General features: G+C 41.4%; 2 protein-coding genes across 5 annotated transcripts in view; one reads left to right on the plus strand and one right to left on the minus strand.

Annotated features, from left to right (window-relative positions):
* Positions 1–235: 235 nt before the first annotated feature.
* Positions 236–22,015, minus strand: psmd5 (proteasome 26S subunit, non-ATPase 5). Of its 4 annotated transcripts, XM_020515390.2 has the most exons (11): positions 21,818–22,015; positions 17,344–17,488; positions 16,457–16,570; positions 14,944–15,072; positions 14,160–14,269; positions 12,397–12,539; positions 10,654–10,845; positions 8,031–8,140; positions 6,642–6,698; positions 2,354–2,494; positions 236–958 (listed from the first exon to the last, which is right to left on the minus strand). In XM_020515390.2, the coding sequence occupies exons 1-11, from the start codon at positions 21,991–21,993 to the stop codon at positions 704–706; spliced, it is 1,572 nt and encodes a 523-aa protein (XP_020370979.2). In that variant the 5' UTR covers positions 21,994–22,015; the 3' UTR covers positions 236–703. The 4 variants fall into 4 exon arrangements, with proteins under 4 accessions (XP_020370979.2, XP_048469637.1, XP_020370981.2 ...); XM_048613680.1 differs by lacking the exon at positions 10,654–10,845; XM_020515392.2 differs by lacking the exon at positions 6,642–6,698.
* A 70-nt stretch (positions 22,016–22,085) lies between these two features.
* Positions 22,086–26,305, plus strand: part of LOC109915725 (coiled-coil domain-containing protein 180-like) — a 100,047-nt gene continuing 95,827 nt past the window's right edge. The window contains exon 1 of the mRNA XM_048613391.1: positions 22,086–22,168. The gene's annotated coding sequence lies outside the window, so the exon portion shown is untranslated. The remainder of the gene's footprint in view (positions 22,169–26,305) is intronic.

Here is a 26,305-nt window from a genome sequence, read left to right on the forward strand (position 1 = left end):
ATTTTTAGTGGCCAGCTAACACCATTCCCTTTTCAGACCGGGCCTAAAAACCTCCCCTTGGTCTGCATTCACTTACTCCTGAACCCAAAATAAGTCAATATACTCCAGCACAGGCACTTACCTGCCACGGAAGTTGCAGTTTCTCTAGCTGCAGAAAGTACACAAATACAAGTCAGACACCACAACTCTAGCACAATGATTTCCATTATCCTCTTAAAACAAGAGACAAGTCGTCACAGGTTGCAAAAGTACATTTTAATTGAAACTTACTGCGTATGTGGGAGCTGCTGTGAAAGGTTCCCAGTAACTTCGTGACTGAGAACCACAAACAGCATCAACCTAAGAAAAATTGCAGGCTTCACTTTACAAATTTTAAAAGCTACATTTCACTAAATAACTAATTCGCAGTTGGAGAGAGTCACATGGACAATGTATGAGAAAAGATACCATTCTGGCCTGAAATCTCAATGTGTCTGGCTTCTATACTATATCGAGCTCCATAACATACCATTTTTATGTAGACTGGAAGCTAAGAGGAAAGAACAAGGCAATCATCCAGTTCGAAAATTCCACTTGATTGAAACTCTCGTTTGTAGCCAAGCTCCTCGGGGCATGTCTTTACAAAAATGGGTTAATAATTAATTTAAAGACTTTTTTTTCCCTCTCTGCTAACATTGTTTTTAATGATCAAACGTTTGGTTGATTACTCTCCATCCACAGCGACTGTTGCAACTGCTTTCACAAAGTAAGGTCCTTCCCGCAAGTAAGCTCGGAGTTGAAGGTAATATTGGTTCCCAAAGATTTCGGCTGTTGTCTTGGAATCCACAAGAGTTTTTACCAACTCAAACTTGGCATCCTTTGAAGATTTGTCAGGTTCAGCTGACCTGTCGACAATGTACTCCACAAATCCTGGGGTGCTGATCATCAGCCTCTGACCCCAGGGCTGGCTGGCAATCGCCTGCAAACGGAAATGATACAAATAACAGATTGTAGAAACAAAGACGAAAGAAAGAAAAGGAGAACGGAGAGGAGGAGGAGGGAATATCATGTTTCAGGTTGGTAACCTTTCAATCATATTCTCTCTCCTCTCCACGAATACTGCCCAAACTGGTGAGTGTTTCCCATATTTGATGTTTCACTTTCTAAGTGATGATTTGAAAGAAAAGGTGCAAATATTGCAAAATGCTAATGTACTTCAATTGGTTCAATCTGTTGCTTGAATTATATCTTAAATTTCTGCAAATATTGAAGAAACTCATACGTTTATAAATTTATTTCAGAAGAAATGAGACCTTCTTAGATAGCAGTATGTATAAAACTCCAAGTTTTCCCCAACCACATTGCTGTAATATTTTAAAGTAATATCTTTAGCACAAACCAACCAAGCATTTATAATGAAAACTGAAAGAACTGCAGATGCTGCAAATCAGAGACAAAAATAGAAATTACTGGAAAAGCTCAGCAGAGAAATCAGAGTTAATGTTTCAGGTCGAGTGACCCTTCCTCAAACTGATTTCTCTCCACAGATGCTGCCAGACCTGCTGAGCTTTTCCAGCAATTTCTATTTTTGTCTCCAGCATTTATAAAGTGCTTTGCACAACAGACTTCATAACATTTCAAAAGAATTACGTTTACGCAAGTTTTGGACATTTGCTCAGACTCAGTTTTCACTCGTTTGATTGATAATTCCAAAGCTTCCACTTTTTAAAAAATTCTTTGTGGGGTGTGGGCTTCACTGGCAAGGCCAGAACTTAGTGCTCAATTCAAGGAGGTAAGGGTGTGCTGGTGCTCCCATGCTTCCACTGCCCTTTTCTTTAGAGAGTAGAAGTCACAGGTTTGTAAGGCACTATTGGAGGAGCCTTAACGTGTTACTGCAGTGCATTTAGTAGATAGTGTATACTGTGTGCACTGTGCATTGGTGGTAACAAATGAATTTAGGTTGATAGATGGAGTACCAGTTAAACCGACTGTTTTGTCCTGGGTGCTATCAAGATACTTACTTGAGTGTTGTTGGAGCTGCACTCATTTAGGCAAGTGAAGAGTATTCTATCACACTCCTGACTTATGCTTTGTGGCATACTGGCATTAGGGAATCAGAAAGGGAGTCATTCCCCAAACAATTCCCAGTCTCTGACATGCTCTTGCAGCCACAGTATTTGTACAGTTGATCCAGTTACAAAAATGCGATGGAATATGGAAGTGCTTACAAACAAACAAGTCTGTATTTAATCAACTGGATACCCCAGTGTTACTGCTCATCTCAGCCAAACAAATGGAGTTTTAAATTTAGTCAGGGCATCTAAACTCTATGATAAATAAGAAATTGGAATTTTCAGGCTGATAAAAGACTCACAGTAAAGATCTTCAATGAGCTAATATGAATTTCTGGGAATGGCTGAGAGTTCATATTGCAGAATGTTTCCATTGGGTGGCTGTGCAGAGTGTGGAACCAGGACTCTGTCATTCCCAGAAGGTCCTCGGTCTGCTGGTCATTCTGTGAAATTGGATGAGAAAGTAAAACAAAGATGTAAAAGAAATGTCAAATAACTGTAGCTGAAACTGTTATATATATAAAACACTAACAGTAGAAATAATCAACAGGAGCATGTTTGGAAGAAGCTCATAGATCAGAGACAATAGAATGCCAATTGTTATAGCAGGTTTTTATTTTTAAATGGACAACGCTTCACGGGGTAAGACTCCAACATGAAACAGGAGAAGTAGGCCATTCAATCCTTCAAGCCTGTTGTGCAATCCAATATAATCAATTCCCTATTCCCATTTCCTCTCTATGCTCTTGATTCCTTTAGCCCCAAGAACCACATCTAACTCTTGCAAGTATCACAAGCTTTACAGATTCTTTTGTTTAAAGTTAGTGGAAATCTGAAATATTGTTGATATCAGGATAAGAGAAGTGAAACCACATTATAGCTGGATCATAATGTCATACAGTATGGAAACAGACCCTTCAATCCAACTAGTCCATGCCAAACAATCCCAAACTGAACTGGTTCCACCCGCCTGCTTCTGGCCCGTATTCCTCCAAACCTTTCCTATTTATGAACTTATCCAAATGTCTTTTAAGTGTTGTAATTGTGCCCACATCCACCACTTCCTCAGGAAATTCACTCCACATGCGAACAACCCTCTGTGTAAGAAGTTTGCCCTTCATGTCTTTTTCAGATTTCTCTCCTATCAGCTTAAGAGTGTGGCCCCTTGTCTTGAAATTCCCCATCCTGGGGAAAAGATGATCATTAACTCTATTTATACCCCTCATTATTTCATAAGCTTCTATTAGGTCACCTCTCAACCTATGCTTCAGTGAAAAAAGTCTCGGCCTATCCAGCTTTTCTTTATAACTCAAACCTTCCATACCTGGCAACATTTTGGTAAATCTCTTCTGAGCCCTCTCCAGCTTAGTAATATGCTTCCTATAACTGGACGACCAGAATTGGACACAGGACTCCAGAAGAGGCCTCAATTTCCTGTACAACCTCAACATGACATCCTAATTCCTATATTCAAAAGTCTGAGCAATGAAAGCAATCATGCTAAAAGCCTTTTTAACCACCCTGTCTATATGTGACGCAAACTTCAAAGAGTTATGTACCTGAACCCCTAGGACACCTGTTCTACAACACTACCCAAGGCTAAGTCCTATTGCATTTATCCAGGCTAAACTCCATCTGCTATTTTTCAGCCCATTGACCCATTTGATCAAGATCCCTTTGTAATCTTAGAAAACTTTCTTCACTGTCTACTATGTCACCAATTTTGATGTTGTCCGCAAACTTACTAACCATAGATAACCACTATATTGTCATCCAAATCACTTATATAAATGACAAACAAAAGAAAATCCAGAGCGGATCCCTCTGGAACACAGCTTGTGACAGGCCTCCAACCTGAAAAACATCCCTCCACTACCACCTTCTGTCTCCTGCCTTAAGCCAATTATGTATCCAATTGGCAAGCTCACCCTGAATCCCATGTGACCTAACTTGACTAATTAGTCTGCCATGTGGAACATTGAAGGCTTTAATAAAGTTCAAGTAAACAACGTCTACAGTCCTGCCCTCAACAATCTTTTTGGTTACTTCCTCAAAAAACCCAATCAAGTTTGTGAGACACAATTTTCTGTTGCACAAAACAGTGTTATTATTGAACCACTGAGGCTAAGAACTTCTCATTTTACCCAGGCTTCAGGAAGCCCTGGAGCTCTAAAGAGACTCTACCTCCCGCCATGGTATCAGACTTCACCATCGCGCAGGTCGTGCATGTGAATGAGACTCCCTCCACATTCCAGGCTGTTTAAAGATGGAACCGGCATGCTCTGGAGTGCTCTTTTGCTGACTGAAAGCCTGTACTGAATGAAGGCTGAGCCATCTGGAGTGAAGCCTGGCTATGATAGCTCCAGTGTGCGTTTGGTTTCAGGTGAAAGTAGAGGAACACAGTGAATTCAAATCATTGTGCCTCCTTAGCTCAGCTGGAATGACTTATTTTCCAATCCCAGTGATGGACTACAATTTACTGGTTAATTAAAAAAAACCTTTTAACAAATAAAAGATATAGATACAGCAAAGCAAGACATTTTTCATTCGCACGGTGGTAGGAATCTAGAACTCACTGCCTGTAAGGATGGTGGAGGCAGAAACTCTCATAACATTTAGGTAGTATTTACATGTGTACTTTTGATACCAAGACATAGAAGGCTAACAGCCAAGTGCTGGAAAATGTGGTTAGAATATTTAGGTGCTTATTTTTTGATTGGACAGGCTTGGTGGGCCGAATGGTCTTTTTTTGTGCCATAGATCTTTACGGCATGAGACTCCGTGATAAGTGAATTTGCGCTCTCTAGATCAGTGACTTTCACCACCCAATACTACAACACCTTACTAATTTTGAAATGTCTAATTACTCTTTACAATAGACTACAAGGTGTTTGCTTGCCCTAACTTATAAAATGGGAACACAGCCGACTGCTACCAATTAGGAACTGTTCCAAATGGATTAATTGTTCTGTCCAAATAGTTTCTCAACAGGGATAAAGAATTACTTGTGGTCCAAAGCAATAGACATCAAACACCCCCAATGCAATGCTGGGCAAACTTGCTTGTGGATATAGTGTGAATTTTATTAACATATCAGATGGAGGAAAGTAAGGTCAAAGATAAATTGACTGCAGGTTTATTGTAGTAGATACTAGAATGCAATCATCTCCCAGCTTCAGGTACCAAACAGGCATGCAGGATTGATGGAAACAGCTTCCTCACAAATTTAAAACAATTATTCAGGAATTTTGAGTATTAAGCATTGAAGATACATTAAAGATGCAAGGCAGATCTTTCCAGGTAACCCTGCAAAATCTTTCAGCCTAAAAAATCCAAAGCTGAAAGGAAAACCAATCTGCACGCAGAGAAATTCGCTCAACAAAATGCAATATCTTCCTGAAACTTCCAAATGGAGCTTGTGCTCTAGTTCATTTTCAAGTATACACCAAAGAAACCTAGAGTAGTACCCATGCCTTTACTGTCTGAAGCATGTTTACCATGGTGTACTATAGAAGAGATATATTTTGCATTATGCATCCTCATAGTATTCTTTGGTTACAATCCTCACATTATCCACGTCTGTGCAACTTGACTAGAATCACAGAATCCCTACATTGTGGAACAGACCATTTGGCCCATAAGTCCACATGACCCTCCGAACAGCATCTCACCTGGACCCACCCCACCCCACCCGTTCTCTGTAACCCTGCATTTCCCATGGCTAATCCACCTAACCTGCACATCTTTGGACTGTGAGAAGAAACCAGAGTACCCAGAAGAAACCCACACAGACATGAGGAAAATGTGTAAACTCCACATGGACAGTCACCCGAGAGCGGAATCAAATTTGGGTCCTTGGTGCTCTGAGGCAGCAGTACTAACCACTGAGGCACCGTGCAGACCCATGATCCATTAGACTTCAAATGTCCACTCCAAGCTCTGCAACTCCACACAGGATGTTCAGTCTGACATGGAGTAGGTCAACTTGATCCAGTCTGATCAACCTGATCTCCAGAAAACAGGAACTAGAGATGAATTTCTCCCTGTGTAGCTATAAAGCTTTATAGAAAAAATTGTAACAGTGACTTGACTTTCCTCAAAGCTATGGAAACTTTACTGAGATACGTTTATTCTTCCTCGTCAAAATCAGCTAATCTGTGATTATGAAGTCTCACATAAACATTTATTAGGATCTTAACAGACCAATATAATTCACTACAAGGATATAACGTGAAACACAGTCTGGGGGAGTGAGCACAAAAGGAGCTTATTGTATTGATGTTGGTAGCAGGAGGTGCGTGACAGCTGCTACACTTTAATAAACAGCTGGGAGATCAGAATTCAGTACAAGATAGTAAAAGCTAAATCATAGCAATTTGAAAAGTAGTTTGTGAACCCTCAATGTCGAGAGGGCTTTTTTGGGAATGGATGAAAACTCACTTTCTGGCTTTGTTTTCCATTTACATACTAAAATCACTGCCCTTCCAGACACAATATCAGCGATTAAACTACTCAAGAGCAGGGACAGCTACTGTATCACTGCAGAGCTCAGCAGACACAGTTACAAACTACTTTACAGAATACTTTTACCTGCATTTGCCCAGTCACTCCATTTTCTCTCTCCTGCATTCTCCTCTTCTCTCTGTCCTAGTTTCAGATGGTAAAATTGTAATTTTATTGCTTTTCCAATTAACAAAAAACTTTAGTCTGCATCTTTTCTCCTGTTATTGAAAATTTAAAATTGATATCACTTCCCTCTCACTTACTGAATGGGTGGGGAGGAAATGACTTGGTTGCTGGATTGACTGAAAGATAATCAAATTGATAGTGGCCTGAAGATCGACAGTCTGGTTGACCACATAAGCAACACCCACCTCTCACATCACTCTGAAGCTGAAATGTCACACAAGCAAGCAAGCCTCCAGGCTGCTTATAATCAATAAGTTTAAAGTTCAGACTACTGCAAAAGGCTTTGCCTAAGAACCATTAATACATGGCTGCAGAAGGCTTCCTTATAACATTTTTCGTGGTTGGGAATGTGAGCTTCACCGAATGGGCTAGCATCAGTTGCTTACATCCAAATGCCCTTAAGACAAGTGGGTTGCTAGGCCATTTCAGAGGCCAGCCAAGAGTCAACCACAATACTATGGGTCTGGAGTCACATCATGTTGGAGTAGCATATTAGCAGGAATAGAGGATTGACAAACTAATTGAAGTCTTGGATGACTGTGCAAACTCCACACAGATATTCTTCCCGCGTCTGCGTGGGTTTCCGCCAGGTGCTCTGGTTTCCTCCAAAGTTGTGCAAGGTAGGTAGATTGGCTGTGCTAAATTTCCTTGTAGTGTCCCGTAATGTGTTAGGTGTGGGTGGGATGCTTTTATGAGGGCTGTGCAGACTCTGCTAAATGGCCTTGTAAGGATTTAATGATGTCAGAGACTTGGGATAAAGGAGACATTTTCAGGATGGCAATCTGTAATCAATGGAGTGCCACAGGGGTCTGTGATGGGGCCACAATTATTCCAGAACATTTGGGGGGGATCTTGGCTTACCAGACCTGTAATATAACCACTATGCTATCAACTCCCCTTCCTGCATAACATTCAGGGCAATGTGAATTCTGAATACTACTATAAAGACATCTACTTTCATAAAAACTAAACCACATTGTACAATAGGGCAGATGTTGACCATTCATGCTGCAACCTGTTTTGGAAAAGCAATAATATAGAAAGCCTGCTCAGAGAAATTCATTTTTGCTGCTTTGTCTATAATGCATTTTGAAATAGCTTCAAGTCCTTTTTGTTGCCATTGGTGGGAATAAATGCCACACTTTTATCTGACTACAAGGATCAATTCAAAAGCTGTTACTGCCCTCCCCACAGCAGAAATTTTAAACGCATCTCCAGCCAAGTGTCAAATGCAGAACCTTTTGAACTTCCTCTGGCTTACACCGAACAAGGCTTTCACTGTGTTCTTACCGACAGAGAGAGGAGAGAAGCAATTGTATCGAGGCAGCGCACCCGTAAGTCAGTGGAAGCATTGCATGAAATGGAACCCAGTCTTCTCAGAACTTCCTGGAATTTGCTACCTAAAGAGTATATTTGGGAAAACAAATGACTTGAAAATTCCAGTTCCACATTTTAGTATAATAGTATGGAAATAAAAATGATGTGTATTGCCATATTATAGCCGGACCAATGCTACAATTGGAGCGGTCAAGTGCTCAATACAAATAACCTCTGCTGCAGGCAAGTTTCTATGAAAAGAAAAACAAGCTTACCAATTCCAAACCAGAAGCATGACTTTCCTACAACACAACCGCACCAAGCAAAAGAATCACGGCAAATCTTGTGAACTAGGACTACTGAACTGTTTCAATGATTCTTTTTTCCCCCTTTCCAGCCGTAACACCAATGTTTTTGTAGACTATATGTAGACAAGTTTTAAAGGAGGAGGAGGTTAGAGTTTTAACTAATAGAGTTTTAAATGTCAACATTTCATAGTTATTTACCTGTTGTTTGTAATAAATAGCAGTTCTCATTAAGTACAGAATCCTGATCCATGTTTTCTGTTAGCCTGAGTCAATGCGAATATTAAATTGGGAACTTAGAATACTTTGATAAAAATTTTGACTTTTGTAACAACTCTTGAAATAACAGGACTCCGTCTCCAGCATGCTACCCCAGTGAAGTGTGACAGTAACTGCATGCTCAATTAGTGAGGGGAAGCAGATGAGGTGCTACAAGATCCTGTCAAGTCTGATTATGATTCAGTAATCACACCTGCTGTGTCTCAGAGACACACCCCAGAGGATGTACTATGCCCTCAAATAAGCCCCTGGTTCACAAAGTCCATTCTCCAATCAATATTTGAAGGTGATCAGGGTAGGCAGGAATGTGGAGTTGAGGCCACAATCAGAAGCAGGCTTGAGGGGCCTAATCCCAACTCATATGTTCATATATTGCCACACAGGCAATTTTCAGGCCCTTCTCTCGCAGTGGTTGCACAGCCAACTCAGATTTGTACCTGCTGCCCTAGCCATACAAGAGCAAACCATTCCTGCAACATGAGGATTAGCTTAGCCATCACGGCCATCTGTAAGATGCAATTCCCCCCTCCTCAACAGCAAAGCGAGGCCCTTCTTGCAATAATCACGAATGAACACATGCACTGTGTTAACAGGGACAGATAATATATTAACATCTTCCTGATCCAGCTGAACCTCAGAATTCTATCCCACACTATGACTCTCAAAACAGTGTGCTGGTCTTAAAATTGATTCCCACCATTCCACCCTGGCAACAATGTATTCTTCCCAATGATGAATCAAAAATCTAATATGCTGTCTTCAAAGCATGATACACAGAATGCAGTTATTAATTACTTGTACATTTACTTTAGAGTTAAAATCAAAAATGTTCAACAGGAATTCATTTGTTGCATCAAGGTTAAAAAAAAGTGAACAAGTTTGAATCATTGGTTGAACTGATTTTAATGTTACTACGTCTCAGTTTCCCTGAACTGTTTAAAAGGTAGAGAAACAAGGGGAAACAACAGATCACATTTCCGAAATGAAACTTTTAAAAAATGCTGGAAATACTCAGCAGTTCAGGCAGCATCTGTGTAGAGAAACAGAATTGATATTTCAGGGCGATGATTCTCCATCAGAACCCTTTGTTTCTGTGTCAGATCGCATTTTCCTTTGCCATCCTGTGAGGCCTTGCTGGAAAGGCCCATACACAGATGCAAAAGGATGAGGATGAAGACTTAACATTGATATCCTGTACAAATGCACAGGAAATTCCTTGATATCTGCTGTGAATAATTGCACAGCACCATTGAAAAGGAGATTATTTTCTCATCTGATAACTGATTACTAACGGGGAGGCGATGGCCTACTGGTATTATTGCTGGACTGTTAATCCAGATTTCCAGATAACATTCTGGGGACCTAGGTTCAAATCTTGCCATGGCAGATGGTGGAATTTGAATTCAATAAAAAAAAAAAATCTGGAATTAAGAATCTATGATGACCATAAATCCATTGTCAATCGTCAGAAAAACCCATCTGGTTCACTAATGTCCTTTAGGGAAGGAAACTGCGATCCTTACCTGGTCTGGCCTAAGATGTGACTATAGACCCACAGCAGTATGCATGACTCAACTGCCCTCTGGGCAGTTAGGGATGGGCAATAAATACTGCCTAGCCAGCGACACCCTCATCCCGTTAATGAATAAAGTAAAAAAATGGTGGCAGTATAGAAGTGAAGAGCAAGAAGAGAGTTGATGGTAAACAATGCTAAATGTAATTGTGAGGAAAACCGATCTAAATTACAAACTAACCTCGAGATTACTGATGCAATATGGAAAACGTGTTCTGTAAATACGGTCATTAACAGAATTCCCTATCATTAGGCAGAATAAATCAGCTACGTGTCACCCTGCACATCAGCATTACAGAAGTGAACTATAACTGGAATTTTAGCGAGTTAGGAAAATGACAAATACTGCATCTTACACCTAACTTAAAAAATAAAGAATATTCATTTCAGTTTTCAATCATTCATTCAACTGGGATCTGAAAAAGATCATATTGTTTACCCGTTTTATGTAGGACTTGCTTTCCTTCAACACATGATCCAAGAATTCCAATGGTATCCAAACCAACTCCAATCATGGTTGGCTCCTGCCCTTCAATCATCTCAAACACCTTCTCAATAAAAGCAGGATAACGCTCACAGACCTGTTGAGGACTGTCAACCATTGCCAAATTTCCAAAGAATTTCACTAAATCTAGAAGGACAGCAGAAAATACAAGCTCAGAGCAAGGAATGCACAAGACACCAGTACAACATCGCAATGCAAAAATATTTTAACGTGAATGCACATTCAGTGCTCAAATACACTTTAATGACTGGATTTAACAAGCATTATTTCCAGTCACCAATCTCAACACATCCTTTACAGGAAGCTGCCAAAAAGAACTCCAATATGAACCCATAAGGAATGAATTCCCCTGAATCCATCGGTTTCCTTCTTCTCCTGAAGAAGAAGGCACTGATCAACACTCTGTGGACACTCAGCTCTAAGTGCTTCTGTGAGCTAAACGGTAAATAAACTTTAACAAGCTGATCCTACGTACCAGCATATGAATTACAAGGAGTGGGCCATTTGGCCTCTCAAGCCCTCTTCGCCATTCAGTAATATCATGGCTAATCTGATTGTAGATTTAAAATCTACATTTCTGCCAGCCCCCACCGAACCGGCGACTCTCTTGCAAATTAAAAGTCCATGGAGCTTTGTCTTAAACATATTCAATGAACTAGCTCACTGCTTTCCACAGCAAAGAATTCTAAAGATTCACAAATGTCAGAGACAAAATTCCTCATCTCCATCTTAAATGGATGGCCCTTTATTCTCAAACTGTGGTGTCTCCTAGGTATAGGATTTTCTGCCGGCTGAACATCCTCCCAGCATCTACTGCTCCTTGCAGGTGCAATAATCCCATTCTCTTTGCAGAGCCTACCTCACACTTACTAGCAGGGGTGACTGAAATGGCACCCTTAATTCTCTTTGCTGCGTATTGTCTACTTGTTGTACTGCACAGTGCCTTTCAGATTGCTGCACAACCATACCTCTTAAAGGGGAGTATTGATTGTTATTTGGCAAGACCAACATTTGTTGTCCATCCCTAAGTGCCCTTGAATTTGCTAGGCCATTACAGAGGGCTGTTAAGAAGCAACCACATTGCTGTGGATTTGGAATCATGGGTAAGCCAGAGCAGGTAAGGATGGCAGATTTCCTTCCCTAAGGAGCAGGAGTGAATGAGATGGGATTGTATGGAAAAACCTATCTCTGTTCATGGCCTGTCTGTTCCTTGTCTAACTCATTCTGGATTGCTGTTAGAGGAAACATCAGATTGCAGCCAAAAGGAAACTTTAGATCCCTGTCACAAGAACCCTGGTTAATTCTCCCCGTTCGTTAGAGAGTGAGTGCTGCTTGGAGATACATTAAACTTTGCTACAACTGGAGACCCTTGAACAAAACAACGATGTGAATAATTTGTTCAAACTTTAAGATGTTGCCTGAATTCTTTGATGAATTTATTGCTTTCAAAATCATAGCTAGTAGTATACTGACAACAAAAACAACCTGCACTTGGATAGCATTTTTAACACAGTAAAACAACTCAAAACACTTCACAGGAGCAGAAGTAAAATAAAGTCATCTCCGAATCATAGTAGCTAATGTTGAGACCAGTGATCAAAAAACCTGCCTTTTGAGGAAAGTTAAGAATTTTTCTCTTATCACTGGGTTGACATAGAAAATATTACCTTTACTTACTTGGTAGATAAAAGCCAGAGAAAGGATCTGACTCTGCACCAATGATCATATTTGAGATTCTATCAATGGTGCCTTGTTGAGCAAGGTATTGTCGTCCATGCTGACTCTGAGCAAGTCCGGTAACCATCTCTATAGCAGTTGCTCTGAAAATGAACCAAAAGACTTGTAACACTTTGAATTAGTCACTCTAAAAACATTTATAGAGTGTCTTTAATTCAATAAATCATCCTGAGGTGATTCATATGAGTTGGAATATAGGCCTTAGGAGTAGATCAACTGGCCTTTTGAGCATCGAATAAGATTTTTCTTTAATTTACCAAAGATAACTTGTTATCAAGTTGCCTAAGGAGGACAAGTGAGCAGCAGTTTGGTCAGAGAGATAGGTTTAAAGGAGTGTCATAAAGGAGGCATGAAAGTTAGAGAATCGATTCCAAGGATAAGGGACCTTGGCAAATGAGGCCAGATGAACAGAAACAAAAGCGGAGGATTGTTAAGAGGCCTGATTTACAACAGTGTCAAGAACCTGGTAGGTTTTCGTATTGGAGGAAGCTACAGAAATATGGAGAGGTGGGGCAATGGAGGGATCTGAAAATAAAAGTGAGAAATTCAAAATTGAGGAAGGGGAATGGTGCAATGGGTCAACAGGCTGCAGATGATTTTAGAAGAGGTTGATGAAGAGAGGGTGAAGAATATGGGGGACAATTTTACTTAGAAAGGCAACAAGATTTGCAATTTGCAGAAAATATTTTTCGATTTTGGGTACCAAGTGTGAGCAAATGCTCCCAGGTCAGACATGTGATGAATCTACCGCAATACTGGCCTAATAATGTATTTCAGTTCCAGAGCCATAAATTAACCCCTGCTGCACCAATGCATCATTTCCACCTTCCAATCCAGGCAGCATTGTGATTGGAGTGAGATCGCCTATTTATGGCAAAATGGTGACGCAGTTCCACATTGTAAGTTTGCGTGGTGCCAGAAAAACCTTCAGACACATGGTTCCATTTCTCCTCTGCTACAATTATCCTATTATGTAGCGCGTACATCGTCAGTAAGACTAGAATTTGTTGCTCTTGAACCAAGTGACTTGCTAAGCTGTTTTAGAAGGTTAGTTACAAATCACATTACTGTGTGCCTGGAGTCACATAGGGTGGATCACTCAAGGGCAGCTGACTTCCTCGTCTAAAGGAGATTGGTGATCACGATTGGTTCTTATGAAAATCAATGATAGTTCACGGTCACCATCATTGAGACAAGTTTTAATTCAATATCTATTAATCAGATTTAAATTTCACCAACTGCTGTGGTGGAAGTTGAACCTGTGTCCTCGCAGCATTAGCCTGGGACTCTGGATTACTAGTCCAGTGGCATTATTGGACTTCACCCAGTTAGTGGGATGAATTTGTTCTCAGTTTCCTGTCAATGCTGCTGTGAGAGTAGGAGGCACACTGTAGCAAAGTAAGCCAAAGCCAAGTTCACTATTGCCACTTCCTCTCCCACTTAGCATGGGACCCTGCTTTAACTCCCTTTCCAAATTGTGGATCTGCACACACACACATCCTCCAGGCCAGGTAAAGACAGCAGATTTCCTTCACACCAAGGCTCAGACCAGAATGAGAAAATGACCCAATATAACCACTAAGATGGCAAAACCATTGCAACTGCATCCAAGTAACAGATCCTAACATTTGCAGCTCTAGGTTAACAACTGAAAATTCCTCCAAATCAAAACACATTTTTTGAACAAGCAGTCACATCCTCACCTGATCAGAACATCATCCCCTATGAGCTCAGCGAGTAACTGACTGATCAAACCACTGTTGGCACAATAATCCAAGGAGACAGGCGACACAGATGAGATTTCCACCACTAGCTGTAAGGCAATAACACTAATTACCAATAATTAATGGCACTGTCAAAGAAAGATATGGAATAGTCCTATTAATTAAGGACCATAGATTTGGACTAATAAGTTGCACTTGTTGGCAGCATTCCACTCCAAATGTTCCACACTCATTATCTTCAGAATGAGGTTTTCTGTTCTGTGTTCATCTTTTCTTGGCTACACTTCAATTCTTGCACTAATGCTTTTGTTAATTAAGAATGTCTCTCTAGGTAGCTCTATGAAGTCTTGTCTCAGTCTTCTTATCAAGTTTGAAGAGCCTTGTTGCCAGCATTCAGGAAATGTTTGAGCTCCAGTTAAAAGCCAAATTAACTTTTCAAGAAATCAGTAATTTTACACCTGCTTAACAGTTGGAGTATTGACATATCACAGTTTATAAAGGGATCTGTGCACAACTAGTGAGTTGAGAGACAAATGGAAAGTGAGTGATGAAAATTAATAAGAGATGTGTGCTATTTAATCCATTATGTTAAAGGCAACACAAGCACCAACAGTAAATTGAAGGATACAAAATGAGTTGGGATACAAAATGAGTTGAGATACAATCAAAAGAATGAAGAATTCAGAAACAACAGAAGATATACTAGATGTGAATATTATTGAAAGAAAAGACAAGGCACACAATTCCAGTGAATGCACTATACCTCATAGATCCTGTATCGCACCACATCATTGATTGCCATGACATCTTTTAAATCTTGTAGCATACTGGTCATGAACAATGCATCAAGTCCAGCTTTACTCTGGGAAACTTTAGAAAGGGATTTGATTGCCTGGTGAGACAGAAATGTCAATAAATTTGCTACTTTTTCCTTTTGTTCTCTTGATCATTGCAGAAAATATCACCAGAGATGAGAAAAGCTTGCATATGATGGCAAAAACATTTGCATGTGTTCACACAGCACCTTTAACATAATGAATGTTTGAAGGCACTTCCACAGGACCATTATGTAACAAAATTGGGCACGGAGCCATACATTAGGAGAGATGGTCAAACAGTTAGGTTTTATAAAGTGTCTTACAAGAGGTGGGGAGTTTTAGGGAGGGAATTCTGGAGTTCCATCAATAACAAGCACATAAAATTGAGGGTGCTGAACAGGTCAGTATTAGGACGAGTGCAGGCACCTCAGAGGTTTGTGGGGCTGGGGAGATCGAAGGTGGGGAGGTATAAGGCACTAAAGGACCTTGGAAACAAGGAAGTGAATTTTAAGATCTAGAATTTGCTTGACTAGGAGCCAGAGTGTCAATGAGGGCAGGACCGAAAACGAATGGGACTTGGCACGAGTAAAGACACAGCACAGCAAAGGTAGAAAAGCCATAGGAATGGCAACTGTCCATCATGGAAGCATTCTGTTACTGTACAAAGTTCATAGAACATAGAACAGTACAGCACAGTACAGGCCCCTGCGGCCCACAATTTTGCGCTGAACTTTTACCCTAAACCTAAGGTCTATCTAACCTCCACCCCTACCTTATACTATCATCCATATGCCTGTCTAATAGCTGCTTAAATGCCCCTAATGAGGCCGACTCCACTACTCTCTCCGGCAATGCATTCCACCAAAGGTTATCTACCTACCCAGAACAGGAGATAAAACAAAAATGAATTTAAAAATGCATTTACAAGGCAATTGGGACCAGTCAACTTGTACTGCAATATTCAGAGTTATTCTAAGAAAGATTAGACTCTAATCTGACCAGGGAAGATAAATCATTGATGATATATGTTGAAAATGTTCCCAGGTCTTTTAATTCAGCAACAAGGAAATGGTCAAGTGGGCTTACCTCCAGATTTCAACCTCCTGCTGCTCAACTTGCCTACCAGATCTCCTTCAGCAGTATCCGCCAAATTATTACTTTGCAGTAAGTTTACATTTACCAGCATAGAAAAATACTGAGTGTAGAAAGAGAGCAGAGTATTGGATTTATTCAAGTGTTACTTTTACAAATATTCCATAAATGACACAAGAGGCCAAATGGCGCTGTAGATTTCCATGGCTTCAAAAACTAGTAACACGCTGGTCTTGTTATACCGACAGCCTAAGTCAGAAATACATTCTTTTAACATGTAAGCAGACAACACTTCCCCTTGTGGTGGAATGCGGAAATCCAAACGGTTTGCAGAGGACCTGAGTAATCACTTGGCATATACCTCACCTCTTTTGCAACAGATATTTTCTTTCCACCAATGCTGCGAATCATCTCTTTGAGCAACTCGGGTGAGCCAAGAATTAATGGCATTGCGTTTGCATTTTCAACAATTCGCCCAATCTGGAAAAATTAAATGTAAAGAGACCAACAGGAACAAATGTTATAAGTGGAAAGAAAAAAGACATTTTATAAACAAGCTGTTTTGCCTCAGTAGTGAAAAAGATTTAGCTTGTGCCGTTCGTATTGCTCTGCCCTGACTTTGTGGACTTCTCAATAAAAAAAATTTCAAAATGCAAATGTTCATAAAATGCTCAATGCATTACTGTTAAACTGCCAGAAAACAAAAATACATTCACATATCCATCACCAATCACAGAGGGCAGGGCCCATGTCAATTCCAATCATCTATGTGTTTGTATTTTCAGATCTAGTATAAAACCAGCAAAGACTAGTTGGGTCTAGCCAGCGACACCTATATCCAGTGAATGAATAAATTTTACAAATGCTTGTTTGCCCTGTCAATGTCATGCAAAATCTAATGCATATAAAGAGAAAAAAAGTAACTGCCCTAAATTAAGTAATAGAGAACTGTTAACCTTTCTCATTAATTTCAAAGCACAACGACATAATCATTTTAGACTGAATTAAACTCATTCGTCTGAAATAAAATTGAATATGGTCTTACATTGAATCTTACTATTATTCAAAATCTTCAGTCATTGGTTGAGGATGCACAGATTGACCTTACTTTCACCAGACATGTTTTGAAATCGAAAACAAAAAGAAAACAGACCCAAAGGGCAAGCGGATAAAAGTTCCAGCAATAACCTGATTTGGGTTGCTGCAATTGATAACACCAAGAGCAAAATAAGAAAATTCGACTTCCACCTTACTTGAGACATTGCCAGGATTTTAACATTATCATCCGAATGCTGGAGTCCTTTTTGCAGTTCCACTTTGAAATTTTCAGCCAGGTAGACCGGATCCAAAGCTTGGAGAAGTCGATCAAGAATCGCAACAGACGTATCAATCTGTTCCCTGAACAAAGAAGGATAATTGGATTTTGATAAATTAAAATTTTATTGGACAGACAGCTTACTTACAAGTTGACTGGCAAGCAAGCACAGCGCTGTATACCCAATAGAATCGTTTTGAGCTGTCTTTTGCCCTTAGGATTTGGGCACAATGTCAAGAAACTATTTATTGTCTGTTCCTGAACGGCCAGAAGACATTAAGAATTGCCTGTATAAATTTGGATTAGGTCACGCAATGGACAGCGGGTTCAATCCTGAGTGGAACTTATGAACCACGTGGCCTTTAACAAAATTTAACTGTTTTCATGGTCACTTGCTTATGTCCAGCACACAGATTATTAAATTTGATAAATTAAACTCAAAATTTTCCAAAACCATTACATTCATTAAAAATGAATTGGGAAACTTCAGGACTGCTATTTACATTTTGAGTAGACAAGCTTTCAAATGTAGTGAATAATAAATATAATGATCAAAAGTTATAACAAATGAAGTCTCCAACTGCTACAAGCAATAGGAATAAAGATCTTTGAATGGCTGCTCATAGTAAGACGTTTTGAAATGTTGTGTAATTACTGTAGTGCAGATATTACTGCTAATCATGTACAGGTAAGTTCCATAAACTGCAATCCAGACATGTTAAAAGACCACTTGAGATGAATGCAAGAAACCAGAATGGAAAGAATTAATCTGATGGAGCTTGATAATGTAATAATGCTAATGCTTCATCATATATATCAAAAGGCCACTGAGTATATTGGGACCGGGTGGAAGCTTAGTTTTGTGATTAATGAAATGATTTAGTTTAAAACCACAACATTCTAAAGTCAATCAATAGCTGGAATAACTGGGTAGCTTTCATAGCCAACATCTTTCTTAAGATGTAGAAAGGCGTTCTAGGTGACAGGGAGTCAATGTTTATTGATTTTTACTGCAAGGACAGAACAGTGTCAAACAAGCAACAGGGTAACCATCCGCCCAGAGTTGCATAATGAAGTCCATGTAAAAAGATAACCAGAAGGGAACAGCAGCACACAGCAAAGACGTAGAAAAAGAAAGAAACAGGGAGGTATGCTGAATCCTCCAGTGAAGAAACAAACCTTAAGGCACAGCTGATCGCAGTACTCTGTTGGCAAAAATCTCAAAAATAAAAATGAAACTGAACAGACTACCTAGCATTGACTAATGCACCGGAAACAATAGTAAACCGAGCGCTGTTGACCCTGCCAAGTTCTCCTTATGGATATCTGGGGCTAGTGTCAAAATTAGGAGAGCTATTTGACAATGTACTCAGGCAACAACCTAACATACGCGTGGAATCATATTCATACAGTCATACTCATTGTGGACAGCATGGCGGCTCTGCGGATAGCACTGTTGCCTCACAGGTTACAGGAATAGGTAAGGGGCTGGGTTTGGATGGGATGGTCACTGCAGAATTGATGGGCTGAAAGATCTCTTTCCAAACTGTAGGGATTCTATGAATCATGCCTTACACACTATGCTTCAGACAACACCATCGCCATCCCTGGTTGTGCCTGTCCCACCAGTAGGGAAGACAAAGACACAATGGTATAAAGGTGGGAGGAAACAGCACAAGGGATCCATACATGGACCCCAAATCCCATGAAATCTCATCATCACGTCAAAGAGGCGCAAGGAAACCTTCTGATTACCGTATACTATCCATACACCAACCTGGCTGATGAATAACATTGAACACCACTCACAGGGAGAACTGAGGATGCCAACGTACTCTGGGTTAGGGAACTTCAAATGTCCACCGCAAACAATGGCTCAGCTGCAGCACTACTGATTGAGCTGGTTGAGTCCTAAAGAACATGGCTATTCGACTGTGTCTGTGGAAGATAGTAACAGAACCAACAAGAGGGAAAACCTACTGATCTCATCCACACAAATCCGCCTACCACAGATGTATTGGTCCATGACAGTATGAGTAAGAGTGATCACTGCACAGTCCTTGTGGAGAGAGTCCCATCTTCGTATTAAGAATGCCCCCCCATTGTTTTGTGTGGCACTATCTCTGTGGTAAATGTGATAGACTTTGAACAGAACTAGCAATTTAGGACTGTGAATACATGAGGTGCTGCGGCCATCAAACAAACTGCAAACTCATGGCCTGAATAAGCCTTTTATACAATTACAATCAAGCCAGAGATCTACACTGGTGTAATGAAGAGTGTAGGTGGACATGTCAGGAGCAGCACTAGGCATACTTAAAAATGAGCTGCCATTCTGGTGAAGGTACACATAGGACTATGTGCATGTCAGCATAAGCAACAATAAAACACAGTTAAACAATTGGAGAACCAACAGATCAGGTCTAAACTCTGCAGTCCTGCCACACCCAGTGGAGAACAATTAAGCAACTCACTGGAGGTGCAGACTTCACAAATATCTCCATCTTAAAAAGATGGAAGAACCAATGCATCAGTGCAAAGGATAATGCTGAAGCATTTGCAACAATCTTTAGCCAGAAGTGCCGAGTGGATGATCCATCTTAGCATTGCAAATACCAATCTTCAGTCAATTTGATTTACTCCACAGGATATGAAGAAACAGCTGGAGGCCTTAATACTGCGAAGGCAATGGGCCCTGACAACATTATAGCAATGGTACAAAAGATATATGCTCCACAACTTGTATGCCTCTGGCTAAGATGTTCCAGTACAGCTACAATACTGGCATCTACCAAGCAATGTGGAAAATTGCCCAGGTATGTGCTGTACATAAAAAACCAAGACAAATCCAATCCAGACAATTACCACTCTCAATCATTAGTAAAATGATGGAACGGGTCATCAACTGTGCTTTCAACCATCATTTACTTAGCAGTAACAGTTGGGTTCCACCAGACCTACTCAGCTCCTGACCTTATTTCAACCTTGGCTGAAACATGGACAAGTAGCTGAACTCTCGAAATGAGGTGAGAGCGACTGACCTTGGCATCAAGATCACACTTGACCAAGCATGGCACTAAGTCGTCAGCAAAACCGGAGTCAACGGGAAACAGGGGAAAATCCCTCCTCTGGCTGGAGTCATACTTGGCACATAGGAACATGGCTGCGGTTGTTTGAACTCATTCATTTTTGTTCCAGGACAACTGTGCAGGAATTCCACTGAGTGGGGCCAACCATCTTCAGCTGCTTTATCAATGACCTTCCTCCTTCATAAGGTCAGTAGTGGAGATGCTTGTTAATGACTGAATAGTGCTCAGCACTATACGCAACTCCTCCAATACTGAAACAGGTCATATCCAAATGCAGCAAGGCCTGGACAATATCAGGCTTGGGCTGATATAGACAAATAACACAAATACCAGGCACTGGCCATTTCCAATAAGAGAGAACTTAACATTGCTCCTTGATATTCAATGGCATCACCACCACTGAATCCGACTAGCTGTATCAATACCATGGCTACGAGGGCAGGTCAAATGCTAGGAATCCTGCAGCAAGTAAGTTAGTGCCTGACTCCCCAAAGCCTATCTACCATCTACAAGGCATATGTCAAGACAGTGATTGAATAGTCACAACTTGGTTAGATAAGTGTAGCAACACTTAAGATGCTTAAAATCATTCAGGACAAAGTGATCCACTTGATTGGTGCCACATGCAGAAACATTCATTCCCTCTATTCCTGATGGTCAGTTGTAGCAGTGTGCATCATCTACAGAATGCACTGCAGAAACTCACCGATGCACCCAGGACAGCACTTTCCAAACCCACAACCACTCCCATCTAGAAGGACAACAGGTAGTTCCACGAACACCACCCCGCCCCCGAGCCCATCCTGCGTTGGAAATATAACACCATTCCTTCCATGTTGTTGGGTCAATATTTTAGAACCCTCTCATAGCAACGTGAGTCCACCTGTACCAAATGGACTGCAGCACTTCAAGGAGGCAGCTCAACCCCACCTTCTGCCCCAGCATCTCCGAAACATTTGTACTTCCTCACTACTGTTAACAAACTGCAGTTCCACATCCTCGCTGCCTCTGATCCGTAATCTTCTCTTTCCTACTCTCCTCACCTCCCCCTTTCCCACCCCTTCTTTAATCCGCTTGGTCTCACCTTCCCTAGATCTCCCCTCACGCATCATCTCTCCCTACCACCCTCCTCCTCATCCTCATCCTCATCATCATCATCATCTCTCTTTCTCTCCAACCCCTCCCAGTCATGTCTTTCTATTCCCCTTCCCCCTATTTCCTCATTCACCCCCACTTCCCTTTTGTCACCCCCAACCCAACCCAACCCAACCCAACCCAACCCAACCCAACCCAACCCAACACCCCACCACAGCCGACACTCGCCTGTCGTCGTTGTTGTCGAGCAGAGCGAACAAGACCCCAAAGCGCAGGCCAACAGCCAGGTCGCGTAGGGCAGTGAGAGGCAGCGAGTAGACGACGGTCTTGAGGCTCCGGAGTTCCTCGAGCGGCTCCTCCAGCTCGGCGATCTCCCGCAGCAGCTCACTCACGGAGGCCGCCATCTTTGGCTCCCGCCTGCCAGGACTCTCGCGAGAGTTTGCATAAAGGCCCCACCCCCCCCGCGTTACCAGGGGCAACCAGCAAAACTCAGATGAGCAGCAACTTCAACCTCATCCAGAAATAGTACATGGTCAGTCTAAGCCTGGCTTCCAGCTCAACAGCAAACCGAATGGCTGAGTAATTAATCTATATTTGATTTATATTTGTGATTCTGGTAGTGTTTAATACGCTGAAGGGCTGGGCAGGGCTCTTGTGGTGCAGTGGTAATGTCCCTATCTCTGAGCCAGGAGACCTGGATTCAATCCCACTTGCACCAGGGGTGTGTAATAGCATCTCCAAACTGGTTAATTAGGAAAATATCTGTAAATAAATTAGCTGGGTTGTTCCACAATCGTTGTCAGCTTCTGGACAGGGATATAGGAAAAGTTAAATTTGTACTAAACTATTGATTTTGACAGGGTTCTTGTGGTGTGGTGGTAGTGTCTCTACCTCTGAGCCAGGAGGCATGGACTCAAGTCCCACCCACTCCAGGGATGTGCAATACCATCTCTGAACAGATGGTTTAGACAATATCTGAAGGACTTAACAGGGCAAAGAAATAGAATGTTACCTACCACTTGTGGAGGAGACTAAAGATCGTCCATTCAACATGGTCATCAATACATTTAAAAGTGAATTGAGGAGAAAGTTCTTGACCCATTGGGTGGTTAGGTTGTGGATGAAAACAAGCAGCTGTGGATTCTGGAGATCTGAAATATAGGAGAAACTCAGCAGATCTGACAGCATGTGTGGAGAGAGAGAGAGAAACAGAGTCAATGTTTCAGATCAGGTTATGAATTTAGAATGTGGAACTCAATCCTACAAGGAGTAGTTATCGACATCAGTATAGCTGCACTTCAGGAGTGAGCTCTGTTCCACGTGAACACAAGACCGAAACGTTATTTATCTTCAAACATAATTTGAAGAGTAGCACAGCACTATCTCTGTGCCTTTTGACCAGGAGGCCTGGGTTCAAGTCCCAGCTGCTCCAGAGGTATGTAATAAACATCTCTGAACAGGTTAATTAGTAAATGTCTAACTCCAGTTAAGTGGAAGCCAGATAGAAGTACCTGCAGAGTAAAGCGAAGGATCTGATGAAGGGATTAGCTGAAGATCATAAGGAGGAGGCTGTTACAGTTCATAAAATACCAGCATAGACCAGTCAAGTCAAATGGCCCACTTCTGTGTTGTGCTCCCTAAGTGATGTAAGTCTAGGTTGTCAGAGGATACTCAGTTTTTAAAACAAATACGTGTACAAAATCTTTGGGACTTCCTGTACCAACTCACCAAACACAAGAACAGCCAAATCCAAAAAGAAGTGGCCAAATTGTTGATGTTTATTTCAGGGCTTCTTTATTGCTTCCTGTCCCATACCCCTAAACCTACAGGTTTCAGTTTGCCTTGAAATCTTAATTTATTCTGCCAGAAAGGACGGTGGGAGCAGATTTCACAATATCCTATAAGGGATAGTTAAATAGATGCCTGAAAGAGCAGGGATTTGAAGCTAGTTGCTTGGCTCTGCTGTTTAAAGCAAGGCTAGGATATCCATAACAGATCGTGATTCTAGCATCACACAAGATTCCTGTTAGGAAATAGTAGCTGGGCGACAGAGTGGCTCAGTGGTTAGCACTGCTGCCTCATAGTGCCAGGGACCTGGGTTCAATTCCACCCTCAGGGCAACTGTCTGTGTGGAGTTTGCACATTCTCCCTGTGTCTGTGTGAGTTTCCTCCCACAGTCCAAAGATGTACAGGTTAGGTGGATTGGCCATGCTAAATTGCCCAGAGTGTTGAGTGATATGTAGATTAGGTAAGTTATAGAAGGATGGGTCTGGGTGGAATGATCTGATGGTCAGTGTGACTTTGTTGGTCCAAAGGGCCAGTTTCCACACTGTAGGGATTCTATGAAAGTTGTTTGCTGTTGTCATACTTGCAATTTTTACTTACATTTTATTCCTCCTAATTGGCTGCAAACAAAGTTAAGATCTACCACAGAGAACAGCCTATGAGAAAGACATTTTTAACACAGGGTGTTAATACACAGTTCTAGCTGACCAGGAGATCCTCTCACTTTTACCATCAGCAATAGGTGCATTGGTGGATTTGTAGATTGATAATTATCCTGTTTGACCACATCATGAATGCAGCTACCATGGCTGTTAAGTCCTGGAGTGGGACTTGAACCAAGAGATTCTGGATAAAAAGTAAGGACACTACCCACTGTGCCACAAAACCTAAATAAAAACCGAAAGAACTGCGGCTGCTGTAAATCAGGAACAAAAACAAAGTTACTGGGAAAGCTCAGCAAGTCTGGCAGCATCTGTGAAGGAAAAAACAGAGTTAATGTTTTGGGTCCGGTGACCCTTCCTCAGAACTTAGAACAGTTCTGAGGAAGGGTTACCGGACCCAAAACTTTAACTCTGTTTTTCTGTTGCTTTATATTTATCTTGCAAGCAGCATATCAATCACAATACAGGTAATACAGTGTGTATATAACAGCAACAATACCAAACCTATTTTAAAATGTGTGCAAGGCATAAGGAAAGTCAAACGTCTCCAATTGATCAGGTAGGTAATGGTCATGTCACTGGACTAGTAATCCAAAGGCCCAGGTAGGTTTTGTGGCACAAAAACAAAGTTACTGGAAAAGCGCAGCAGGTCTGGCAGCATCTGTGAAGGAAAAAACAGAGTTAATGTTTCAGGTCTGGTGACCCTTCCTCAGAACTCAGACTCTCGCAGATCCACAGATCCCCACTTGAAAACCTGCAGATGAATCAGTGCATTAAAATTGATTGATTCATTCATTCACTGTTGTCAGATGGCTGAGAAACAGTGAAAAGTGTGGTTTTGCGTGCTATACAGGCAGATCCTACCATACAAAGTACAGCAAGGTAGCAGAACAAAGTGGAGAATACTGTTTACAGCTGCATAGAAGGTACAGAAAGATAGATCAGAATTAACATTTGAGAGATCCATTCAAAAGTCTGATAACAGCGGGGAAGAAGATGGTTTTGAATCTGATCATACGTGTATTCAAACTTTTTTTTCTTCTGCCTGACGGAAGAGGGTGGAAGAGAGTATAACCAGGTGGGAGGGGTTTTTGATTATGTTGGTTGCTTTCCCGAGGCAGTAGGAAGTACAGATGGAGTCAATGGATCAAAGGTTGGTTTCGTTGTGGACTGGACTGTGTTCACAACTCTCAGTAGTTTCTTGCTATCTTGGGAACAGCAGTTGCCATACCACGCTGTGATGCATCTAAATAGAATGCTTTCTATGGTACATCTGTAAAAATTGGTAAGAGTCCTTGTGGACATGCTGAATTTCCTTAGCCTCTTGAGGAAGTAGAGACTATAGCGTCGACATGGGTGATCCAGGACAGATTGTTGGTGATCATCACTCCCAGGAACCTGACGCTCTCAACCATCTCCACCTCAGCACCATTGATGCAGACAAGGGTGTGCCCTCCACTCTGCTTCCTGAAGTCAATGATCAGCTCCTTCATTTTGCTGACGTTGATGGAGAGATTATTGTCTTTACACCATGCTGCTAAGCACTCAATCTTTTTCCTGTATTCTGTAATGTCGTTGTCTGAGATCTGACCTACAACAGTGGTGTCATCAGCAAACTTGTAAATGGAGTTGGAGCAGAATTTGGCCACGCATTTGTGAGTGTATAAGGAGTATAGTAGGGGGCTGAGTACACAGCCTTGTGGGGCACTGGTGTTGAGGATTATGGTGGAGGAGGTGTTGTCACTTATTCTTACTGATTGCAGTCTATGGGTCAGGAAGTCAAGGATCCAGTTACAGAGTGGGGAGCTGAGACCTAGGTTTTGGTGTTTAGGGATGAGTTTGTTTGGAATTAGGGTGCTGAAGGCAGAACTGTAGTCAATAAGCAGGAGCCTGACATCGGTATCTTTGTTATCCAGATGTTTCAGGGATAAGTGTAGAGCCAGGGATATCACATCTGCTGTGGACTTGTAGATGAATTGCAAAGGATCAAGGCAGTTTGGTAGGGTGGTGTTGATGTGAGCCATGACTAACTTCTCAGAGCTCTTCATAATCATGGACATCAGAGCCACTGGGCAGTAGTCATTGGGGCACCCTGCATGAGTTTTCTTTGGCACTGGGATGACGGCGGTCTTCTTGAAGCAGGTGGGGACTTCAGATTGCAGTAAGGAGTGGTTAGACAGTATGGAGCTGGAGGAACACAGCAAGCCAGGCAGCATCAGAGGAGCAGGAAAGCTGACGTTTCGGGTCGGGACCCTTCTTCAGAAATCTG

This window comes from Rhincodon typus, chromosome 28 (assembly GCF_021869965.1).
Source record: "Rhincodon typus isolate 14 chromosome 28, sRhiTyp1.1, whole genome shotgun sequence".
In the NCBI taxonomy this organism is placed as follows: domain Eukaryota; kingdom Metazoa; phylum Chordata; class Chondrichthyes; order Orectolobiformes; family Rhincodontidae; genus Rhincodon; species Rhincodon typus.